The 18,581-nt window shown below is 37.9% G+C and overlaps 1 protein-coding gene across 10 annotated transcripts in view; it reads left to right on the top strand.

Moving 5' to 3' along the window:
- The window catches only part of GRM8 (glutamate metabotropic receptor 8), a 394,972-nt gene that overhangs the window by 294,866 nt on the left and 81,525 nt on the right, over positions 1 to 18,581 (top strand). For all 10 annotated transcript variants that reach the window (XM_080393919.1, XM_080393910.1, XM_080393920.1 and 7 more), the window contains one exon: positions 7,373 to 7,509. In XM_080393919.1, the coding sequence (XP_080250045.1) occupies positions 7,373 to 7,509 (137 nt within the window). The remainder of the gene's footprint in view (positions 1 to 7,372; positions 7,510 to 18,581) is intronic.

The raw sequence follows: 18,581 nt of genomic DNA, 5'->3' as shown, positions 1-18,581 counted from the left end.
CCTGTAGCACTTTCGGTTTCTCTTTGGTTCTGTTTTGTGCACTCATACATGAATAGCCAGAATTTGCCCCATGGTAAGAAAGATAAATTGTCTAAACACGGGCATTGAATGCCATTCCAGATACTCCAGGGTATCCATCTGGCCTCCAGCTGCTGCCTCAGAAAGGCACAGGTTCTCTGTCTTATGCATATTTTACATATCTTTGTGGATGTGTCCAGTATCTTAGGATATTTAAAAAGTCAGTAAGCACCTGTGTTTACAACAACTGGATGAAATCCTGCTTTATTGTCCTAATCTTGAACTGAAGCATTTAGGGTAAGCGTAAAGAGAAGTCTTTTCAGGTGTTGAATAGATGACAATATCATTGGGTATTTTAGTAATAAGATAAATTTAGGAAAATAGAAGACAGTCATCATTGGGTATTTTAGTAATCGCACTGCTTGTTTGAAAATGTCTGCTGTATGGAGACTGAGCAGATAATGGCTTCGTTTCTGACAAACCTTACATAGTGTATATATACACATACAGTGTGTATTCCTTCTCTGTGTGCCAGACTAACATTCACAAATTAAGTTCTGTTAGTTCTGAGTAGTTGTTTATGATTTTCTGGCATCCCCCCCCCCCCCCCCCCCCAAGTATTAAATGTTCAAACAGCTTATATTTACTCTTTCTATTTATTTTTCTATTTATTCAACAACCTTCTATTTAATTTCTCTCATTAAAATACTTACCAGTGACAAATTTCTTGTTTAATTCTACAAATGCATTCTTCTCTGGGAATTCACAGTACTGAAAGTTCAAATGGTTACTCTCCCTCTTTCTGCTTCAAGGAAAACAATTTAATGCATGTACATCTCTGTGAAATTTTCCTTTTAATGGCTAATTAAAATGAAATGCTAATTAAAAAGAAATGTTAATTAAAAAAAATCTGAACCCCCAACTCTAGCATGTAAAACTAATCATATAAATTAATGGAATAAGGGTTGATCCTATAAATCTGAGGAGTCTTCCAGTAAAGCCAAATTCTAACAGATGGTGCACTCTGAAATTTTTCATACATAACAGTTAACTGTAATATAGTGTACAGTAAACTGCTTGACTTCCATTCACCTAAATATACCCTTGAATCCATGCTGGCTGCATTAGGATTCATAACAGGTAAAACAGCCTATGAGGAACAGCTCAAAGGATGAAGGCTTAAGTAATTTTCATTTCAGTTTAAAAAATTGAATTAGTATCAGGACACTGAAATCTGATGAAATAAGAGAATTGTATCTGGTGTCAAGCTTTGTAATGATATTACTTCCACTAAAGTTGGAAAATTCTGTAAATGGCAGTTGTGAGACTTACCAGCGCAACCACTTTTCTACACTTTTGTCAAGGCACTGAAGTAGCAGTACCTTGTAATAAGTACATTTTTATTAAAGGTTTTCATACAAGAAAAATCCAAGGCTGTTGATTTAATTTAGTGGATTAATTATTATTATTATTATTTAATAAGGGTCACCACTATTCTTAATTCAGGAACTGTTACAGATAAATCACTTCAATATGCAGTTGGGCACTACTACCCGTGAACACAGGGTTTCCCAGTCATTCCACTTCTTTTCCGCTACCTGAGATGTAAAAAGAAGTAGTTCTTTGGAAGGCATCTGGGCATCACAGGGGCCCTTAACCTCACAAGAAACTAAGATTGCAGTTTACGTTAGGAATGAGGACATCTTAGATTCATGTGAAATGTAACTTGTTAAGGCAAGCACATGCAGGTTAAGGTAGTTGCTGAGCAGCATCTTAAGAATATCAAGGTACACACGTAGGGATTTCTTTAGAAGACTTTAAATTTTCAGGTTCAGTGCACAAGGGACCTGTCATAAAACAGTTGTTAATCAGAAAGAGTCCTTGACATGAATGTAAGACATTAAAAATCCAAAATGATCCATTACTTACTTGATATTGAATTAGAAATCTCATGCATTTCACTTTTTTCCTTCTCTAAATGATGTTTCTGGGTAGTTTAAGCTGCATTTTGAAAGGATCATAAACAGCTGAGGTCACAGTTACATTGCTTCAGTAATGTTTAGCTAATGTGCTAGTTTAACACCCAGAGCTGTTTAATGCTGCTGGCTGTAAACTGGGAAGGAGGAGGAGGAATTTTGTTCAGTACCAGATTATTACTTTATATCTGCAATAAGTGAACGTGTCCTTAGGCTTAATAAAATGTAACATTATTTTGTGCTGTGAATATGGATTGTCTTCAAACGAATGGTAACAACTATTCTATAAAGCATACTTTTATAGGGTTTATAGAAGAGTATCTATTTAATCTGATTTTGGAGTGATTTTGAAGCAGGATCTATTTACCAGCCATTCAGAGCTTAAAAAAAAAATCTAAAGGACTTGGTATACAATACAGCAACGACTCTGAAGCTTTTAGGTGACATCATACTTACAGTATAGATGGCTGTTAAGAGGGTATCCAGCAGTAGACAGATGTTTATGTTTATGACCTGAAAACCTCAAGACACCAGTTCAGATGTACAGCCCAGTATTTCTTTGTCCATATTATGAACCACATCACTGGACATAGCCATAGCTCTGCTGTCAGGGCAACGTAATTGCTTCGTGCTGTGATGTCTTTGAAGGAGTACAAGAATGGATGGATGGGGATCTCCCTGCATGCATTTCTCACTGTATCTAATCCCTTTTTTGTTAAATAGATCCTGTAAAGAAAAATCGACACTTTTGGCCTATACTAGCCATGAGACTTAACTGTTTGTCTTTCCTTTAGAGCTTGAGGACATCAAATGATTTTCCTATTTTGTTTTATCTTTTAACTGCAAAGAAAGTGTGATTTCAAAACAAGTCTGTAAAATTTTTGACAATGCTTCATTGTGAAATTCAAAATTTTCCTTCCACTTAACAGTCTACAGCTATACATCACAAAGGAAAAAAAAAGAAAAAAAAAAAAGAAAAAACTTTCTAAAAGTATCCTGGAATTCTTCAGCAAAAAGACATTTCAGAATCAGTTCCCAAAAGAAGTTAGTAACTGTATTTATATATTAGGAAAAAAAAAAAAAAAAAGAATTAGCACAAAGGAAAGATGAAGATGATGAAGGTGCACACATTATTTTCCATAGTTAGCCAAGCTTATTACGCATTCTTGAAATTCTGCCATGCACTCCTCTTTAAGTCACCTAGAATATATTAAAAAATTAGTTAAGATGGTGACAGATTGAATACAATTACCTGAGTCAATAATGGGTTAAAATTATGTATGGCAACATAACCACACAGAAAATAAAATGTGAAAGGGCCCAAAGGCTTAGTTCCCTCACTGTTCTTTAATTACCTTGTTGCACGACTGATGACAAATTATGAAAAAAAATGTACTAAAACAGTGAAATTATTTTAAAATATGTGGGCTGCTTTGTATTCTCTGAGGTGACAGAATGCACCGGCATTACCGAGATATCTTTCATAAGCAAAAGTAACATTTTTCTTATGGTGATGCCCAATAAATGTTGTTCCTAGATGAGGATATACAAATTCATTCTCTAAGGCAAATACCCTATTCCAAGAACTATTCAGTGTGGCTTCCCAAAATCTTTTTATCTGAGCTGGAATTTATATTACCTGGGCTCACTACCTCACGGCAGCGTTGTGTTCTGTATTACTTTCCCTCCACAGTGCGTTGTTAGATTTAGCAGCCAGTCTTCAACAACCATTAAGTGGAGCAATTAAACACTCGGTGTCTTAAACTAGAACTAAGATGCAATTTCCTGCAATAGTAATGATACAGTAAAAACATACATGGCAGTGCAGTACCAGATGTCAAGTGCTCAGCTCTGCATATATGGTTGGCAAAAAATACAGGCACTTGTCCAACACAATGGCATTTGTTACAGTGTTATATACTAAATCTAGATGTGCCTCCACATCTGCTATTAATTATGGTCAGCTACTATGTTTCTCCATGTGGTTTAATTAGCTGATCTCTATACAGTGTTAATCAGTTTTTCTACAGAAGTATTCACTTAAATTTGATGGACTAACCAACATAGTATATTTTCTTAGGAAACCTTTGCATTTTGTGGACTATCCATTCTCAGATGAACTGTTGATCCAGATAATCCACCAAGTTATATTTTTCTTCAGATGAGATTAACTTATTTTTAAGAACACAAATTAACTCTTGGTGATTTGTTTATAGCCTTAAGGCCTCTAGTTTCACTCTGCCCTTATACTTGCAAGGCTTCTGCTACCATCCTGTAGTCATAATTCTGAGAACCCCTGGTAAAATCCCCATTTTTTTCTTCAAATGTGTTTAAGTTTTGCTCTCCTGGTTATGTAGCTAATGGTTTATTGGTGCAATCCAGCCATGTACACCTTCTTGTTTTGGGTCTATCAAATGTTTCATTTCATAAACCAATAATGAACTAAAAGACATATATAAGTAATAAGACAGAAGACGTAGATGAAAATAATGGTCTGGTACTACTTGTTAACAGTATCTACTGGCTATGGCAGCATTGCCAGAACATAGTCAAATTTACTTTACAGCAGGCACTGTGACTGTTTCTAAAATCTGCAGTTCAACAGAAGGACAGCGTGTTCTTCCCAGTGTTTGGGGGTCTGAATCTTCTGTGAATATTCCAGCTTTTAACAAGCTTAATTTTATTAACTTGGCAAAGGCTGTTTTAACTTCTGCTATATGAGAAAGATCTTGTTGGACTCTGTTGGAATGACAGCTGAATTCAGCAGGATTCTATGTTCCTGTCAACTGAGGCGCACAGTGTGAGATGCTGTTATGCTTTATCGGAGAACACTACTGCATCAAAGAGAAGGATGGTTCCGCCTGTACTTAGTCTGTGTCTTTGTATGTGTGTTGCAGCTTAACCCCAGCTGGCAGCTAAGCCCCACGCAGCCACTCGCTCACTCCCTCGCAGTGGGATGGGGGAGAGAACTGGAAGGGTAGGAGTGAGAAAACTCATGGGCTGAGATAAAGACAGTTTAATCGGTAAACAAAAGCTGCACACTCAAGCAAAGCAAACCAAGGAATTCATTTACCACTTTCCACAGGTAGGTAGGTGTTCAGCCATCCCCAGGACAGCAGGGCTCCATCAGGTATAACAGTTGCTTGGGAAGGCAAATGCCATAATGTCAAATGTGTCGTCATCCTCCCCCCCCCCCCCCTCCTTCTTATTACCCAGCTTTATATGCTGAGTGTGATGTCCTATGGTCTGCCATATCCCTTTGGTCAGCTGGGGCCAGCTGTGCCAGCTGTGTCCCCTCCCAGCTCCCTGTGCCCCCCCAGCCCACCCGCTGGTGGGGTGGGGTGAGAGGCAGAAAGGGCCTTGGCTCTGTGCAAGCGCTGCTCGGCGGTAACGAAAACATCCCTGCGTCATCGACACTGCTTCCAGCGCAAATCCAAAGCACAGCCCCAGCCTAGATACTATGAAGAAATGAACGCTATCCCAGCCAAACCCAGCACAACATGATATCCGTAAAACCAGCAATAGATTATATGCTCACATGCTGAGCAAAAGAGCATCTGCAATTCCCATTGTTCTTAAAGGGTAGAAAGGACATTTTGTATCCATTAGTAAAAGATAACTGTTCTTTCCATGAACTCTTTACATGCTGCTGGATGGAAAGATGAATCCCACCATTACTTGAGAGTAATATTTTGAAGGTTACCTCCATGCCTGCATATCAACAACAGTTGAGTATGTGTTTATTGGGTGGAAGAAATTTATTGGATCAACCCACTATTTGAGCAGTGAAGAAAAATTTCATTGCTTGGGGAGATTGTAGACTGGCTCTGTTCTTGCCCTTCAATTCTGTTAAATGAATTGGAAGCAAAGCATAAAGAGCTTTCCAAAATTTTGTGTGGAGTCTCTTAAATCTTCAGAGGGGTCTTAATTCTTTCTCACTCATAATTTTTTGAGACTCCTCTTCCATGGTTGCTCACATCTAATTTTTGCAGCCAGACTTTTGCTGGCAGAACTCTAAAATTGGCATAGTAGTTAGTGTGCCACTTGTCACTCTCAAAGTACTGTTTATTTCACTGGGTATCAATTTTGTATGAAAGCTGCTATACAAAACCAGAGAACAAAATTCTTCATGGGAGAGAGACAGACAGACAGACAAGAAGTACTTTTGCTGAAATCCTGCAGTATGTAGACTGCTGTTCCCACTTCTGCTGCTAGATTCTGCTTGATATGTTACCCAGAATTTCAAACTTCTTTTGGCATTCTCTGGAAAGTACTCACAGTGGATTTAGTGCCTGTAGGTTCTACATTAACAAGTCTTATACTGTAGGAATTCACTGAACTGGATATTCTCCTTTTCTTGATTGTTCATATGGAGACGTGTGAAAACACTGGGGGTGGGTTTTGTGGTGGTTTGTGTTTTTTTCCCATTAAAGAGAAATTTCATCCTCCAGTCACTGAAACAGAACTTTAACATATTTGAATTTGAGTCCAATGAACCTCAACTATAAATACAGTTCATCTATACACATAGATTTGGGGAGTGGGTGAAAATGACATTCTTTGTGTAGTTTTTGAAAAGTCTCTGTAGGAGTATAGATCCTTGATGTAACCTTGAGGGAATTCATCAAAACGTGTTCTAATTTGGCTGGCCTGGTTGCCAAGGTGGACATGTAGTTTTCAATCTTTGAACATTTCGTTGATCGAAGTAAGAACAGAGTGTCGATTTATAATTTTTGACAGCTTCAGCAATGGCCCTTTCTGTCAGGCAGTGCTGCGTATAAAGGAAAGCAACAAGCACAGCTGCTGTCCTTAATTTATTTTGATAAAACACTTTTACACAGGTCGTCAGTGCTAGAAACTGATCAAATTAACTATGACCAGATTTAGACACTTGTATCTCAAGGTCTTTTATGAGCATTGGCTCCTATGTTCATGGTATTTATTTTACTTTCGTACTTAATAGGAAAGTTCTTTATGAAGTCATTACAAGATTGCTATTTTGTGCCTCCTGCACTGTATTCACACCCTAAAGTGAAATTGTACCCTTTCCCAAGACAAAATTAGTTTCTCCATTTCTGTTTTATCACAGAATTTCCTAATGTTCTATAATACACACACATGAAAAACCAGTTAAAACAAACAAAAAGACTGGAAAAGACTGTAATTTTAAAATGTTTTAATTAACTCATAGGGTAGATTTTGTGATGATGATAATAACACACATTTTCTTTTTGAGAGGTTTTTGGATTTATTACCATACTATCCTTGCATTAAGAAGAACCTGTTTAATCTCTAATCAGTATTTTTCCTCCAAAATGTGTTTTCTGGAAAGCTGCTTTAAAGGTATTTATCCTAACTGCTTTTTAATTTTTTTTCAGGGAGTGCTGGAACACCTGTTATCTTCAATGAAAATGGAGATGCTCCTGGACGCTATGATATTTTTCAGTATCAAATCACCAACAAGAGTACAGAATACAAAGTAATTGGTCAGTGGACTAACCAACTTCATCTAAATGTAAGTACACCATTTTCCACAGCATTTTCCTGAAGAAACTGGCTGCTCATGGCTTGGGTAGCTGTACTCTTCACTTGGTGAAAACCAGCTGGATGGCCAAGGCAAAAGAGTGGTGGTGGATGGAGTTAAATTCATGGATGTGGATGGTCACAAGTGGTGTTCCTCAGGGCTCAATACTGGGGCAAGTCCTGTTAAACATCTTTACTAATGTTCTTTATGAGGGGATCGGGTGCACCCTCAGTAAGTTTGCAGATGCCAAGTTGGGCAGGAGTGTTGATCTGCTTGAGGGCAGGCAGGCTTTACAGAGGGGTCTGCCCAGGCTGTGTTGATGGGCTAAGACCAAGTGCATGAGGTTCAACAAGGCTCAGTGCTGGGTCCTGCACTTGGGTCACACCAGCCCCACGCAGCGCTACAGGCTGGGGCAGAGTGGCTGGAAAGCCGCCTGGTGGGAAAGGACCTGGGGGTGTTAGTGAACAGCCGGCTGAACATGAGCCAGCAGGGTGCCCAGGTGGCCCAGGAGGCCAACAGCATCCTGGCTTGTATCAGAAACAGAGTGGCCAGCAGGACCAGGGCAGTGATCTTCCCCCTGTACTGGGCACTGGTGAGGCCGCACCTCAAACCCTGTGTTCAGCTCTGGGCCCCTCACTGCAAGAGAGGGTCCAGAGAAGGGCAACGGGGCTGGTGAAGGGTCTGGAGCACAAGTCTTATGAGGAGTGCCTGAGGGAACTGTGGTTGTTTAGTCTGAAGAAGAGGAGGCTCAGGGGGAACTTATGGCTCTCTACAACTACCTGAAAGGAGGCTGAAGGCAGGTGGGGGTAGGTCTTTTCTCCCAATTAAGAAGATGTAAAGCAAGACGTAACGGCCTCAAGTTGTGTGAGGGGAGATTTAGATTGGATATTAGGAAAATATTCTCTGCTGAAAGGGTTGTCAAACATTGGAACAGGCTGCCCAGGGAAGTGGTTGAGTCACCATCCCTGGAGGTATTTAAAAGATGGGTAGATGTGGCACTTAGGAACATGGTTTAGTGGTGGACTTGGCAGTGCTGGGTTAACAGTTGGACTCAATGATCTTAAAGGTCTTTTCCAACCTAAATGATTCTATGGTTCTGTGATTCTAGTGGTTTCATTGTGATGCTGATATTAGAGAGTACTCATTTGCTTATTACATTATTTCAAAACACTTAAAAATATTGATGATTTCTTCTTTGTTCAGTTGGCAGAAGAAAGCTCTTGCATTCTCTTCTTAGGAGGCAGTAAATGATAGCACAGTAACTTGAACCAATTTTTTAATATTTTAAAGTAGGTTAGGTTGTGCATTTACCTGCTCCTTTAACTTATATTCTAGAGCCATTATACATCTGATATTGGACAGACCGATTATTAAGTTATTCAGGGAAATAGTAACTCCTCCTTCAAAAGACGGTGTCAGACAAAATGATAGGTACATATATATTGCCTGGGTATTCAAAAAAATACAAGAGGATAGAAATGTATTTAGTAAAACATAAGTTTGGACTATAACCTCTACTGCAATAGAAATATTTCTTTAATATAAAGGGAAAATTTGGTTTTTTTCTATAAAGTTAACTAGGATTAGTATAGTCCCTTAACTAATAGCAGAAGAAACAAAAGACAGTAACTTACCCATCTTGAGGAGGAGTTTCTAATTGCTGCCTTAGTATGTTCTGCAAGTTTTTTAGCAGTTAAGCCCCACCTATGCATGGAATTATTATTTTTTTAAATCACCATCCAAATAAATGCAGAGACTACAATAGGCAATATTTCTATGACAGCTAACATCAAACCACAGCAGTAACTTGAGAAGTTGTTGAGCCCAAGACACTTCTTTCTGTCAGAAGATGGCTCCATGCAGGAAGATTTACAGTCATGAGAAAAACAAAATGAAGTTGACCTGTTTCCTTGTTAGCTGTGCAATGTTTGCACGGTTTACTTGAGGTATGTTAGCCATTTGGGTAGCTCTGCAAATGTGAAATATCAAGTTTAGTTTTGCTAAGGACTGATGGGAAGTGCAACAGTGTGAATTGACGAGTAGATTTCACCAAAGGGAGCTTATGCAATGACTTTAATCAAACCACAAAAAGCAGGTTTCAAACATCTCTCGTTTTCCATGTGAGAGCTTCCTGAAGAAAAGTAACAAAGACGGTGTAGTAATTTTTTACAAATTATTCTCCTGTAGAGACTACTTTGCAATAATTATGAGTGCTACCCACAGTAACACACGATAGCTTTCCATTTTCAGCCACAGCTGTTAAACCACTTTACCATATCTACTATTTAATATTTGTAACTACTTGGCAAGGACTCATTTATTTAATTCTTCTGCCCAAATAGAAAAAAAACCCTGCCAACAGAAACTGTGTGTAGCAGATTGTGTGGCAGTGTTAACTCCCTCCACTAACCTGATATCTGTCTGCTGAAAGACATGAAAGGGGAAAAAAATGGTTAAACAATTTTAAAGATTAATAATAAATAGTAATTTCTCGAAAATACTAGAGTTAGACCCTTATCATAACTATGGCATGATATATATATATATATATATATATATATATATATACACACACATATATATATACATGGCATATTATATATGGCATATATTCCAGAGCTTCATAATTACCACAGTTTTCTGAGAAGTTAGTGTTCATTAAGTGATCTGAAAGACTGATACACACATTTTGCACAAAAGTTGGTACTAACATAGCAGTTACATAGTAGTAGCTAAAAGCTACCTTAGAATTTGCTTCAATTTTAATTCCATTCTAATCTGCCTGTTTCTATCCCCCTCCTAAGCTGCTAAATTTTTCATTAAGCCTGTAGCTTTTCAGTGTCATTATTTCCACCTCATGTATGGGCACTCCAAGGAGTTCTCCAAAATGTGATTACATCGACTGCTACTCAGACTATTGAAACCACACCGTGCTAACCACGTTAACCACAAAACAAACAGGAAAGGGTTTATCTAAGGACACCACTTGTTAACTGTCAGTAAGAATGGATGTGTTAGAATGTTTTTTTCCTCTCTTTTTGCTTCTTTTTTTTTCACCTCCATGAGCTCATGTGCTGGATACCACTGGTTGTTGAAATTTGCAGGCGAGCTGTCTAGTGTGTGGAGATGCGAACAGGCTGGCACATGGCTCCACAGTGGGTGTTTCTCCTCCCAGCCTCGTGTCACGGCCCCACTCTCATCCCACTGCCCCCTGCTCTGCTGCACAACTCCTGCTCACGTGGACCAGGGTGTGAGCAGGCAGACAGGGCTTAGTCCCCCTGTGCATGGTGCATCTGGATTGATTCAGGAAGGACATGTTTCTCTCCCTACCTTTCCATTCTGATTCTTGACCTACTCATCTTTATTGAAAGCCTGAAAGATTCCCAAAGGGACAACTGGACTTTAAGAAATAAAGTTTGTCAGGGCTTGAGATGCTGCACACTGGTCTCCATTTCTGTCTGTAGGCGCTGGTACGGTAACAGTGAAGAAGGAAGTCGTAATAGGGGTGATACAGTTAATTTCCATCTGTTTCTGTATTCATTAAATTTACTTAGCATGTGTCAATAGTAGTTATGCCACATGATGATCTGCTGTGGCAAAGCTGTTGCCTCCTCTCACTAGACAAAATGTACTAAACCCAAGTAATCTTTTTGAATGATTGTCAATACTCCAAATCATCATATTGCAAATTAGGTAGTGCCTTTGATTGCCAATGAATCAGAAGGAACACAGTGGATGTTTTCATTGGTTTCAGTGAAAACATCTATATTTATTGAAGGCAAAGCAATATTAAGTTGGCAGGGCAATTTTTACCCTGCTGCTCTATAAAGGAGATGCTTTTAAAATATAAATCTTTCCTCTCTGTATCCTCCTTTCTCCTGCAGTTTCCTCTTAATGAAGACACATGTAACTATGATTTTTAATGAATCTCTGTCAGCTAGATATCCTTTATAGATTACTCTTGTTTTTACAGATATTTCTGCCTCAAATTGTGTGGTAACATGTAGTTATGATGTGTTTATGATTGTGTTCATCTATACAGCTGGTACTGTGCTTCAGAAAATTTATCTCATATTCATTTATTTATTTCCTGTGACAGAAAAATAGATAATGAAAGTATCAAGTTTGTAGTACAGTTCAACCTTTGGAACAATTAAAGTAACTAAGATTAGAACATGTCTTGCATCTAAATAACTGAATAAAACTTTTCCTTTTTTCTTTCTGATCTTTTGGGGTTTTGACACACACACCCCGTTACACACCCTCCATATCTTTTTTTTCCCCTTTCCCTTAGGATGCTCTGTGACAATTTCTCTGTCAGGTTTTGGCTGTGGGTCTCTGGTGTGTGGGCTGTGGCTCCTCACCCACTGGCTGGCCCTGGTCCTGTCTCTGACCCTGACCCTTGGGATTCAGGATTCCTCTGCTGGTGTCCCTGGTCCCTCAAAGTTTTCACTGACTCTGCAGGGTCCCTGTGGTCAGGCTTCAGACTTGTTCCCTTCCTGGTGCAGTGCTGGTTTTCCCTTTGGGCGGAAAGTGCTAACTCTGGCTAGATAAAGACTCTGTACCATGCTCCCGAAGGGGTTCTTTGTCAGCAGGCTTCAACAGCTGCGGAGACCCTTCTAGCTGCGATGCTGGTTTCTCCCTGTAGTTCTCAGTAACATTAACGTTCTCCTTTAGGCAGACTGACCTTTCAGATTTCCTCTGAAGCAGCTATAGCTTCCAGGTACAGGAACTTCATGGTTACTGGTCAGTAATACTCTTGCAATTTTTACAAAACAAATGCAGGCATGACAATGACGAGACATACAGTGTAGACATTAAAAAAAGAGCCATGATATTAAAAATGTAAATTTTTGTGTGATTCTTGAGTTTAATCAGTCTTTGACAGATGCAAGGGAACTCTGAAAACAGCTATTTAGATACATCAAACCATAATCTCAAAGAACCTCTTTGTCTTTTACACAATTATCATTTTACATGATTCTGACAATGTAATTTTACACTCCTTTTAAAGTCCTTTTACTCTCTAAGGTTGCCTGACTTTAAATGATCTTAATGTACCGAAAATAAATAGACCCTAAAAATTTTTAGTACCACTTTGAAGGAAAAAAATAATTACCTTAGAACTTCTGGTCATTGACTACACATTAACTGTCAGGGTTTTCTGTTGTTTGCTTTCTGCATTTTCCTTTATCAGGAGAAGAGAACTTATTCTTCAGGAAACTCTGTAGTTAAAATCCTTTCTTCCAAAATATATTCTGTTTTTCATAATGAATAAAATCCAGGGAAAAGTAGCTGTTTCTGCAAAATGTATGTTTTATTCATAGTGTAACAGTATTTTACATACCAGGTCACACGTAAAAGTTCCCTACAAATGTGTGGGTTTAGCAAATTTGAGCTCTCAACCATGTAATCTTTGTAGGAGGAAAGTTGTTAAAAACAAGCTTGCTTTTCCCGGCACTTATGATTTGAAATCAACTTCTTTTTATGATTAATAATGAATTCCCTCTTAGAGACTGTGTCCTGTATTGCATGCATTGTAACAACGGCTAGATTGAGATGTTGACTGATGGCTTTTGTCAGTGGCAGTAAATGGAAATAGTCCCCATCTTAAAGCTGTAATATCAAGTTTCTCAGTTTTCTTTACTTAGTTACCCATTCAGTCTGTTCTGGTTCATTTCTGAGGGACTTTTTACCCTCTTCAAAAATGTTCTATTTTGAAACTTAAATGCCAGATGGAAAAAGAAAAGTTGAAATGTTTAAGAATTTTGAAATCTAATACATTGAGTTTTTTTAAAAAAACACTTTTTTAATATAGCTTAAAGCATTCTCAGATTTCATTTCAAGATTATACATTGATTTGGTCTACCAAAATCTGTGTTTAAAGATCCTAATCTGAAAAACATATAGATCCAAACCCATAGTCTTCCAAGTTAGTAATTTTTGATTGATGGGACTTCAGGTAGACACAATTATTGGTGCTTTCAGAATGAGGTATTTAGCTGATACAGTTAAAAATCTTGAGTGAATATCAATTTATGTGAAATTTTTTGTTAAGAAAAAATCAAAGCATATGAAAGCACTGTATAATGAAAATGAAAATAGTTAATTTTTTAAGACAGAATTCACTTGTGTTTGGTTTGGTTTGTTGTTTTTTTTTTTTTTTTCACCGGAGCCTAAGAATTCTGTTAAAATGCAAGAGAAATTTTACAGTAAGAAATTTCTAACGTTCTCTTAGAAATAATAGGAAGCATAAAAGCTTTCAGATTTATGGACTGTATGCATTAAGGATATACATGACTCAGGGGCATCCATTTTTCTGTAATGGTCTTGATTTATGACTAAGAAAACCATAAATTAAAATTACACTGATGTGATGAACTATCAGAGAGACAGCCATAATCATCATCAGCCTTAAGCACAGTGTTTGGTGAACTAGTAAAAATTGGGAACCCCACATCGACAAAGAGCTTCCCTTCAGGCAGCCATATCACAGAAAGATTTGAATCAGTATTTGATTTCTCTTCTTTTCTAGGACTCTTGTAAATTATGTATCTAATCCTGAAGGAAGCTATCGACACTGACATTAGTCAATTCTTTTTGGAAGTAAAGGATTCAAAATGCATTAGTTCCCTTTCTTATGACATGGTAAAAAAAAATATATTCAAGAAGCTTCTGATGTTTTCTCTAACTGCAGCAAATAAGTTTCAAGCTTTGCTGAAGGCCACTATATTTCATTAAAGAAACCAGAGAGCCTCTCTTTTCCTGTGGTAGCAATTATATAATTGATAGATGTTTTCAAATTGCTGAACCTAAGCCCTGTGCTTAACAAAAGAACACACTATAGTGAAATACACAACAGGAGCACTTAGTGCTGTATGTACCTATAAACAAAATATGACAATCATACTGCCTGCAGGGTGCTCTTCTGCCCATAGATAATAGGGCAGTAGAGTTCAAACTTATACTCCATCCATGTTATTTTCCTGAAAATTGTGGATGCTGGGTTTTAAAAAACCAAACAACAAAACCCAATGAGATAAGCAAAAATGTTTTAGGTTCTATTCTTTTCAAAATTATACTGCTGCCTTCCTTTATTCTACACAGGGCTGAAAGTAGAAAAATATTATTGTGGTCTTTAAAAGACTACTTGGGTTTTACAGAGCTAGTCCTGATCTTAGCACTGGTCAATAAATGTGTCTCACTTTACTGTCACAGTCTGAGGTTGATATGAAACTTGTAGTCACTAAGGACCAATATGAGATTGAAGTGGTAAGTCAGCAGTAGGATACAGTGGATGCAAATTGTAGACAAGCCAACACATGAAAAATTGAATAAAATTGGGACTTAGTGATTTTGAAATTGTACAGATTATATTGTTCATTTAAAAAAATCCCATTGGGATGGGGCAGGGGTGTGTGTGTGTGTGTGTGAATAAGCTGAACAGAGATGCTGAAAAAAAACATTAAATTTTTTTGAGAAGTCCCTGTAGTAGAACAGAAGCTATTTCAGACATGACTGAAAATCAAAACAGAACCTGGATTCAAGAGCCAATGACCTTAAAAGAACCCAAGAAGAATTACAACTTGTCTTCCTTCTGAAGATTTTTACTTTGCTGGTCCTAATAGTCTGGGGTTTTTTTCCCTCTCAATGAAACAGACATCTTCACTGATTCTCTAGAGAAAAAAAGAAAATGGAAAAAAGACAGCTACTAAGAAAATATCCTGAACTTGGATAACCATTTGTTCTTCATTAGAATGATACCAGATTGCCAATGAAACAGCCTCTGCTTGAGAGTTAGGATGAATAGGGATTTTTTCCCACCTTGTCAGGGTGACTGAAAGTCAGGTTTCTCAAACGAAGCATGGGGTTGCAGTTGCACGGTTGGCTGTGAATTTTTCACAGGATTCTTGAGTGGATGGCAGATATTTTATAGGTTTTTGTGATCATCCTTTGTAAGGAGTGTTATGATTAGACTGGTCTGTTCTTTAAATAGCCATAGCCAACAAGAACCATGGAGTATTTTTGGTTTGTTTTTCTTTTTTTTTTTTTTTAAAAAAAAAAAAAAGAAAGGACACCTTGCCATGCATGACAACTAAAATAAATCACTTGTGTTCTAAAATATTATTTTCTCTTTTACAATAAAAACAAGTGTGCAGTGACAGACAATGAAAAATCAGAAGCTTTTATATGTATTCCTGGAGAGTTCTGCATGCATATATTGGACTTCAGAGCAGTGCTAGCTGCCCCCTTGGTACCAGCTAATGTTGAGACTTTTAACATAGACAAACAGCTGCTGGGCATAGCAGATAGTCTGGATTATGCGTGGCTGGCAGCAACTCTGCAGTGAATTGCTTTGCAAACTACCAGTGTGAAACATGGACTATCAGCGTATTTCCTTCCCCAGTCTCTTCCATCTTTCTCTTCTCCACAGAAATTTATATATGTATTATAATTTGAAGACTGAGCTGCCCTTTTAACCTAGAAGCAAAATGGTCATGCTTAAAAGCAAAAATGGTAGATTAAATGACTTTAATTATTGTTCATTTGTGTTATATAATGGAAGTCTACTAGTAAGTTAAAAATCATTAAACAGAAAATGAAAGGCATTCGTTGGTTATGATATGATGAAAGAGAATAAACATCAGTCAGCAGAACATTGCTATATGATTATTTTTTCTGTTTGCTTTGCTGCAATGTCTCATCATCTTGCAGTGGTATTAATTTAGGTTTTTTAGGCTTGTCTAATATTTATCTAGGATTTATCATCTTGATAAATCCCCAAACACTTTTTTTAAAAAAAAAAATCTTTAAAGACAAGGAGTGAATTCTTTTCTGCATTTCCAAAATGGTTTCACTGGTTTTAGTGGTGATACTGTGATAGTAAATTTAAGGCAGAAAATGAAGAATGTGTAGCTAATCTGACTGTAACTTCAGCTCGCAGTAAACAGATTTAGTGTTGAGCAGGGCAGTAGGATGTGCCAAGATTGGCTGGATGAAATAGGGGGATTGCAGTAACATTTCCAGTAACTCCATGAATTGAAATGAAACCCCCTTTATGGAAACCATAGGCATAAAGCTAAGCAATGGCTTTGGAATGGTTAACTGAGATTTGCATCGCCAAGGGCCGTTACAGCCAGGAACTCCTAGATTTCTGACATAATCCATCTGTTCTCTTCCTCAGTGCTATGGCCTTCTTGCAGAACCATGACTTCACTTGGAAAAGTAGAGTAGCTGGAGTGAGTCCAGCTGCAAGCGATGATAATGATCAGCCATTTGAAAGTATGCCTGTAAGGAAAGGTTGAGCAAACTGGGGTTGTTTAGTCTGGAGAATACTGAACTGAGGGGAGTTATGTTAATCCCTATCAGTACAGAAAAGATTATTCAGGAAAAGAACAAACTGTTAGGCATAGTTAATTTGGCTATTAGGAGAAGCAGTGGATTTGAATTACAGTAGGAAAGATGTAATGCAAACATGCTGGAAGATTCTAAGGACAGGGATAATTAAGCACTGGGCTGCATTGCCCTAGAGGCTGGGCAATTCAGTGCTATGGGCTGGTTGGAGCAGGTGACAGATTTTGCATACTTAATTCAGAGGTGGGGCCAGAGGACTACCCTAGGATCTCCTTCAACCATAATTTCTTAAGTTTTCTAGGTTTTGTTAGGAGTTCTTTTGTTTGATTTGCTAGTAATCTCCTCAGAATTAGGTTTTCTGTATGCCTTGGGCAAATGCTGGGAGGGATACAAGTGGCTGGATTCCTATACTTTTAAGTTTCCTGAGTGAATGCCAGACTCTGAATGTCTTTAGCAAGAGCTCTAGAAGAATGCCATGACAGATTTATTAGTTTATAAACTGGGATACTTATTTAGGATCTTCTTTTGCTTCAGGTTGTGGATCACATTAATAGCTAAGGACTGATTTTCTGTGAAACCTTGGAGAGCTTTCCATTCATCTGTAGGACTCCAGATTGGACCTTTCCTCACATGAGAGCTACTGAATACTTCCCAAACAGATTTATGTTCCTTTATGCCTATGTGGAAAACAGTTTACTAATGTGACAGTGGTGATTTCTTTTACTTAGACCTTCTTTCCCTACGGTTTCTCAGAGGAGCATTTTCCCTGTAACCAAAAGCAATAGAGCAGCTCTAACCGTAGCAATATTTAAAAGGCATCGTTAATTAGCCAAGAAGTAGGAAAAATATGATCAAAAGCATTTCTTATTTACTTTATTCTTATAAGTATAAAACATTGGTGTCTTAAATTGGTATTTTGTAAAACCACAAAAGGCAGTCTGAAGAATTTAGCTGTCACATAAATACGTTGACATTTTTCTGTTTATCTGGCCATGATCTTAGTTTTTATTTGTGCTCGAAATATGTAGTACTGGAAATCTGCCCTAGCACCATAGAAGACAGCTAAAGGGATCTCAAGAAGCTGTCTAGCCCCTTGCATATAGTTAGTACCTTCTACACTTAGGTTACTCCAAGGCTGAAGGCTTGGCAGCTTCTGAAGGCATTCTCTTACTGGTTTTAACTACCCTTATTTCCTTACCCTGATCTGCCGGGGGGTGCCAGGTGGGCAGCTAGCCCACCTCCTAAGACACAGCGCAGCTTTTTACACACTCCGAACGATTGCTTACAGTTATGCTTAGTCACACCTAATTCTCACTGGTCCTTACAAGTCTCACCCCCATTTAAAGGTACTGTGTTCTTTTTTTTTTTTTTTTTTTTTTTTTTTTTTAACCAGCATGTTCTGTGGGGAGGGGGCTTTGTTAGTAGGGGGGCTCTCTTTGCTCCAGGGTGGATCTTTTAGTATGCTAATCATGCTAGTTCACACATTGTTCCAGTAACTTTCTGTTTAGCCTCATTAACCTTTTGGTTCTCCTTGAGATTAGCTTCTTGTGCCCCACCTTAACATATTTATGGTGTCTGTTCCCTCTCCCAAGGCCATATTTTATTAACTGTAAGGATTTAGCTAACATTCTCTGTTTTTCAAATTCTTTCTTGTTTTTCACTATAGATATTTATTTCCCCCCCCTTCTTTCTTAAAATAAATAAATCTT

The sequence above is a fragment of the Falco punctatus genome (genome assembly GCF_963210335.1).
Source record: "Falco punctatus genome assembly, chromosome: 6".
Taxonomy (NCBI): domain Eukaryota; kingdom Metazoa; phylum Chordata; class Aves; order Falconiformes; family Falconidae; genus Falco; species Falco punctatus.
This window is presented reverse-complemented; position numbering and strand designations above follow the sequence as displayed.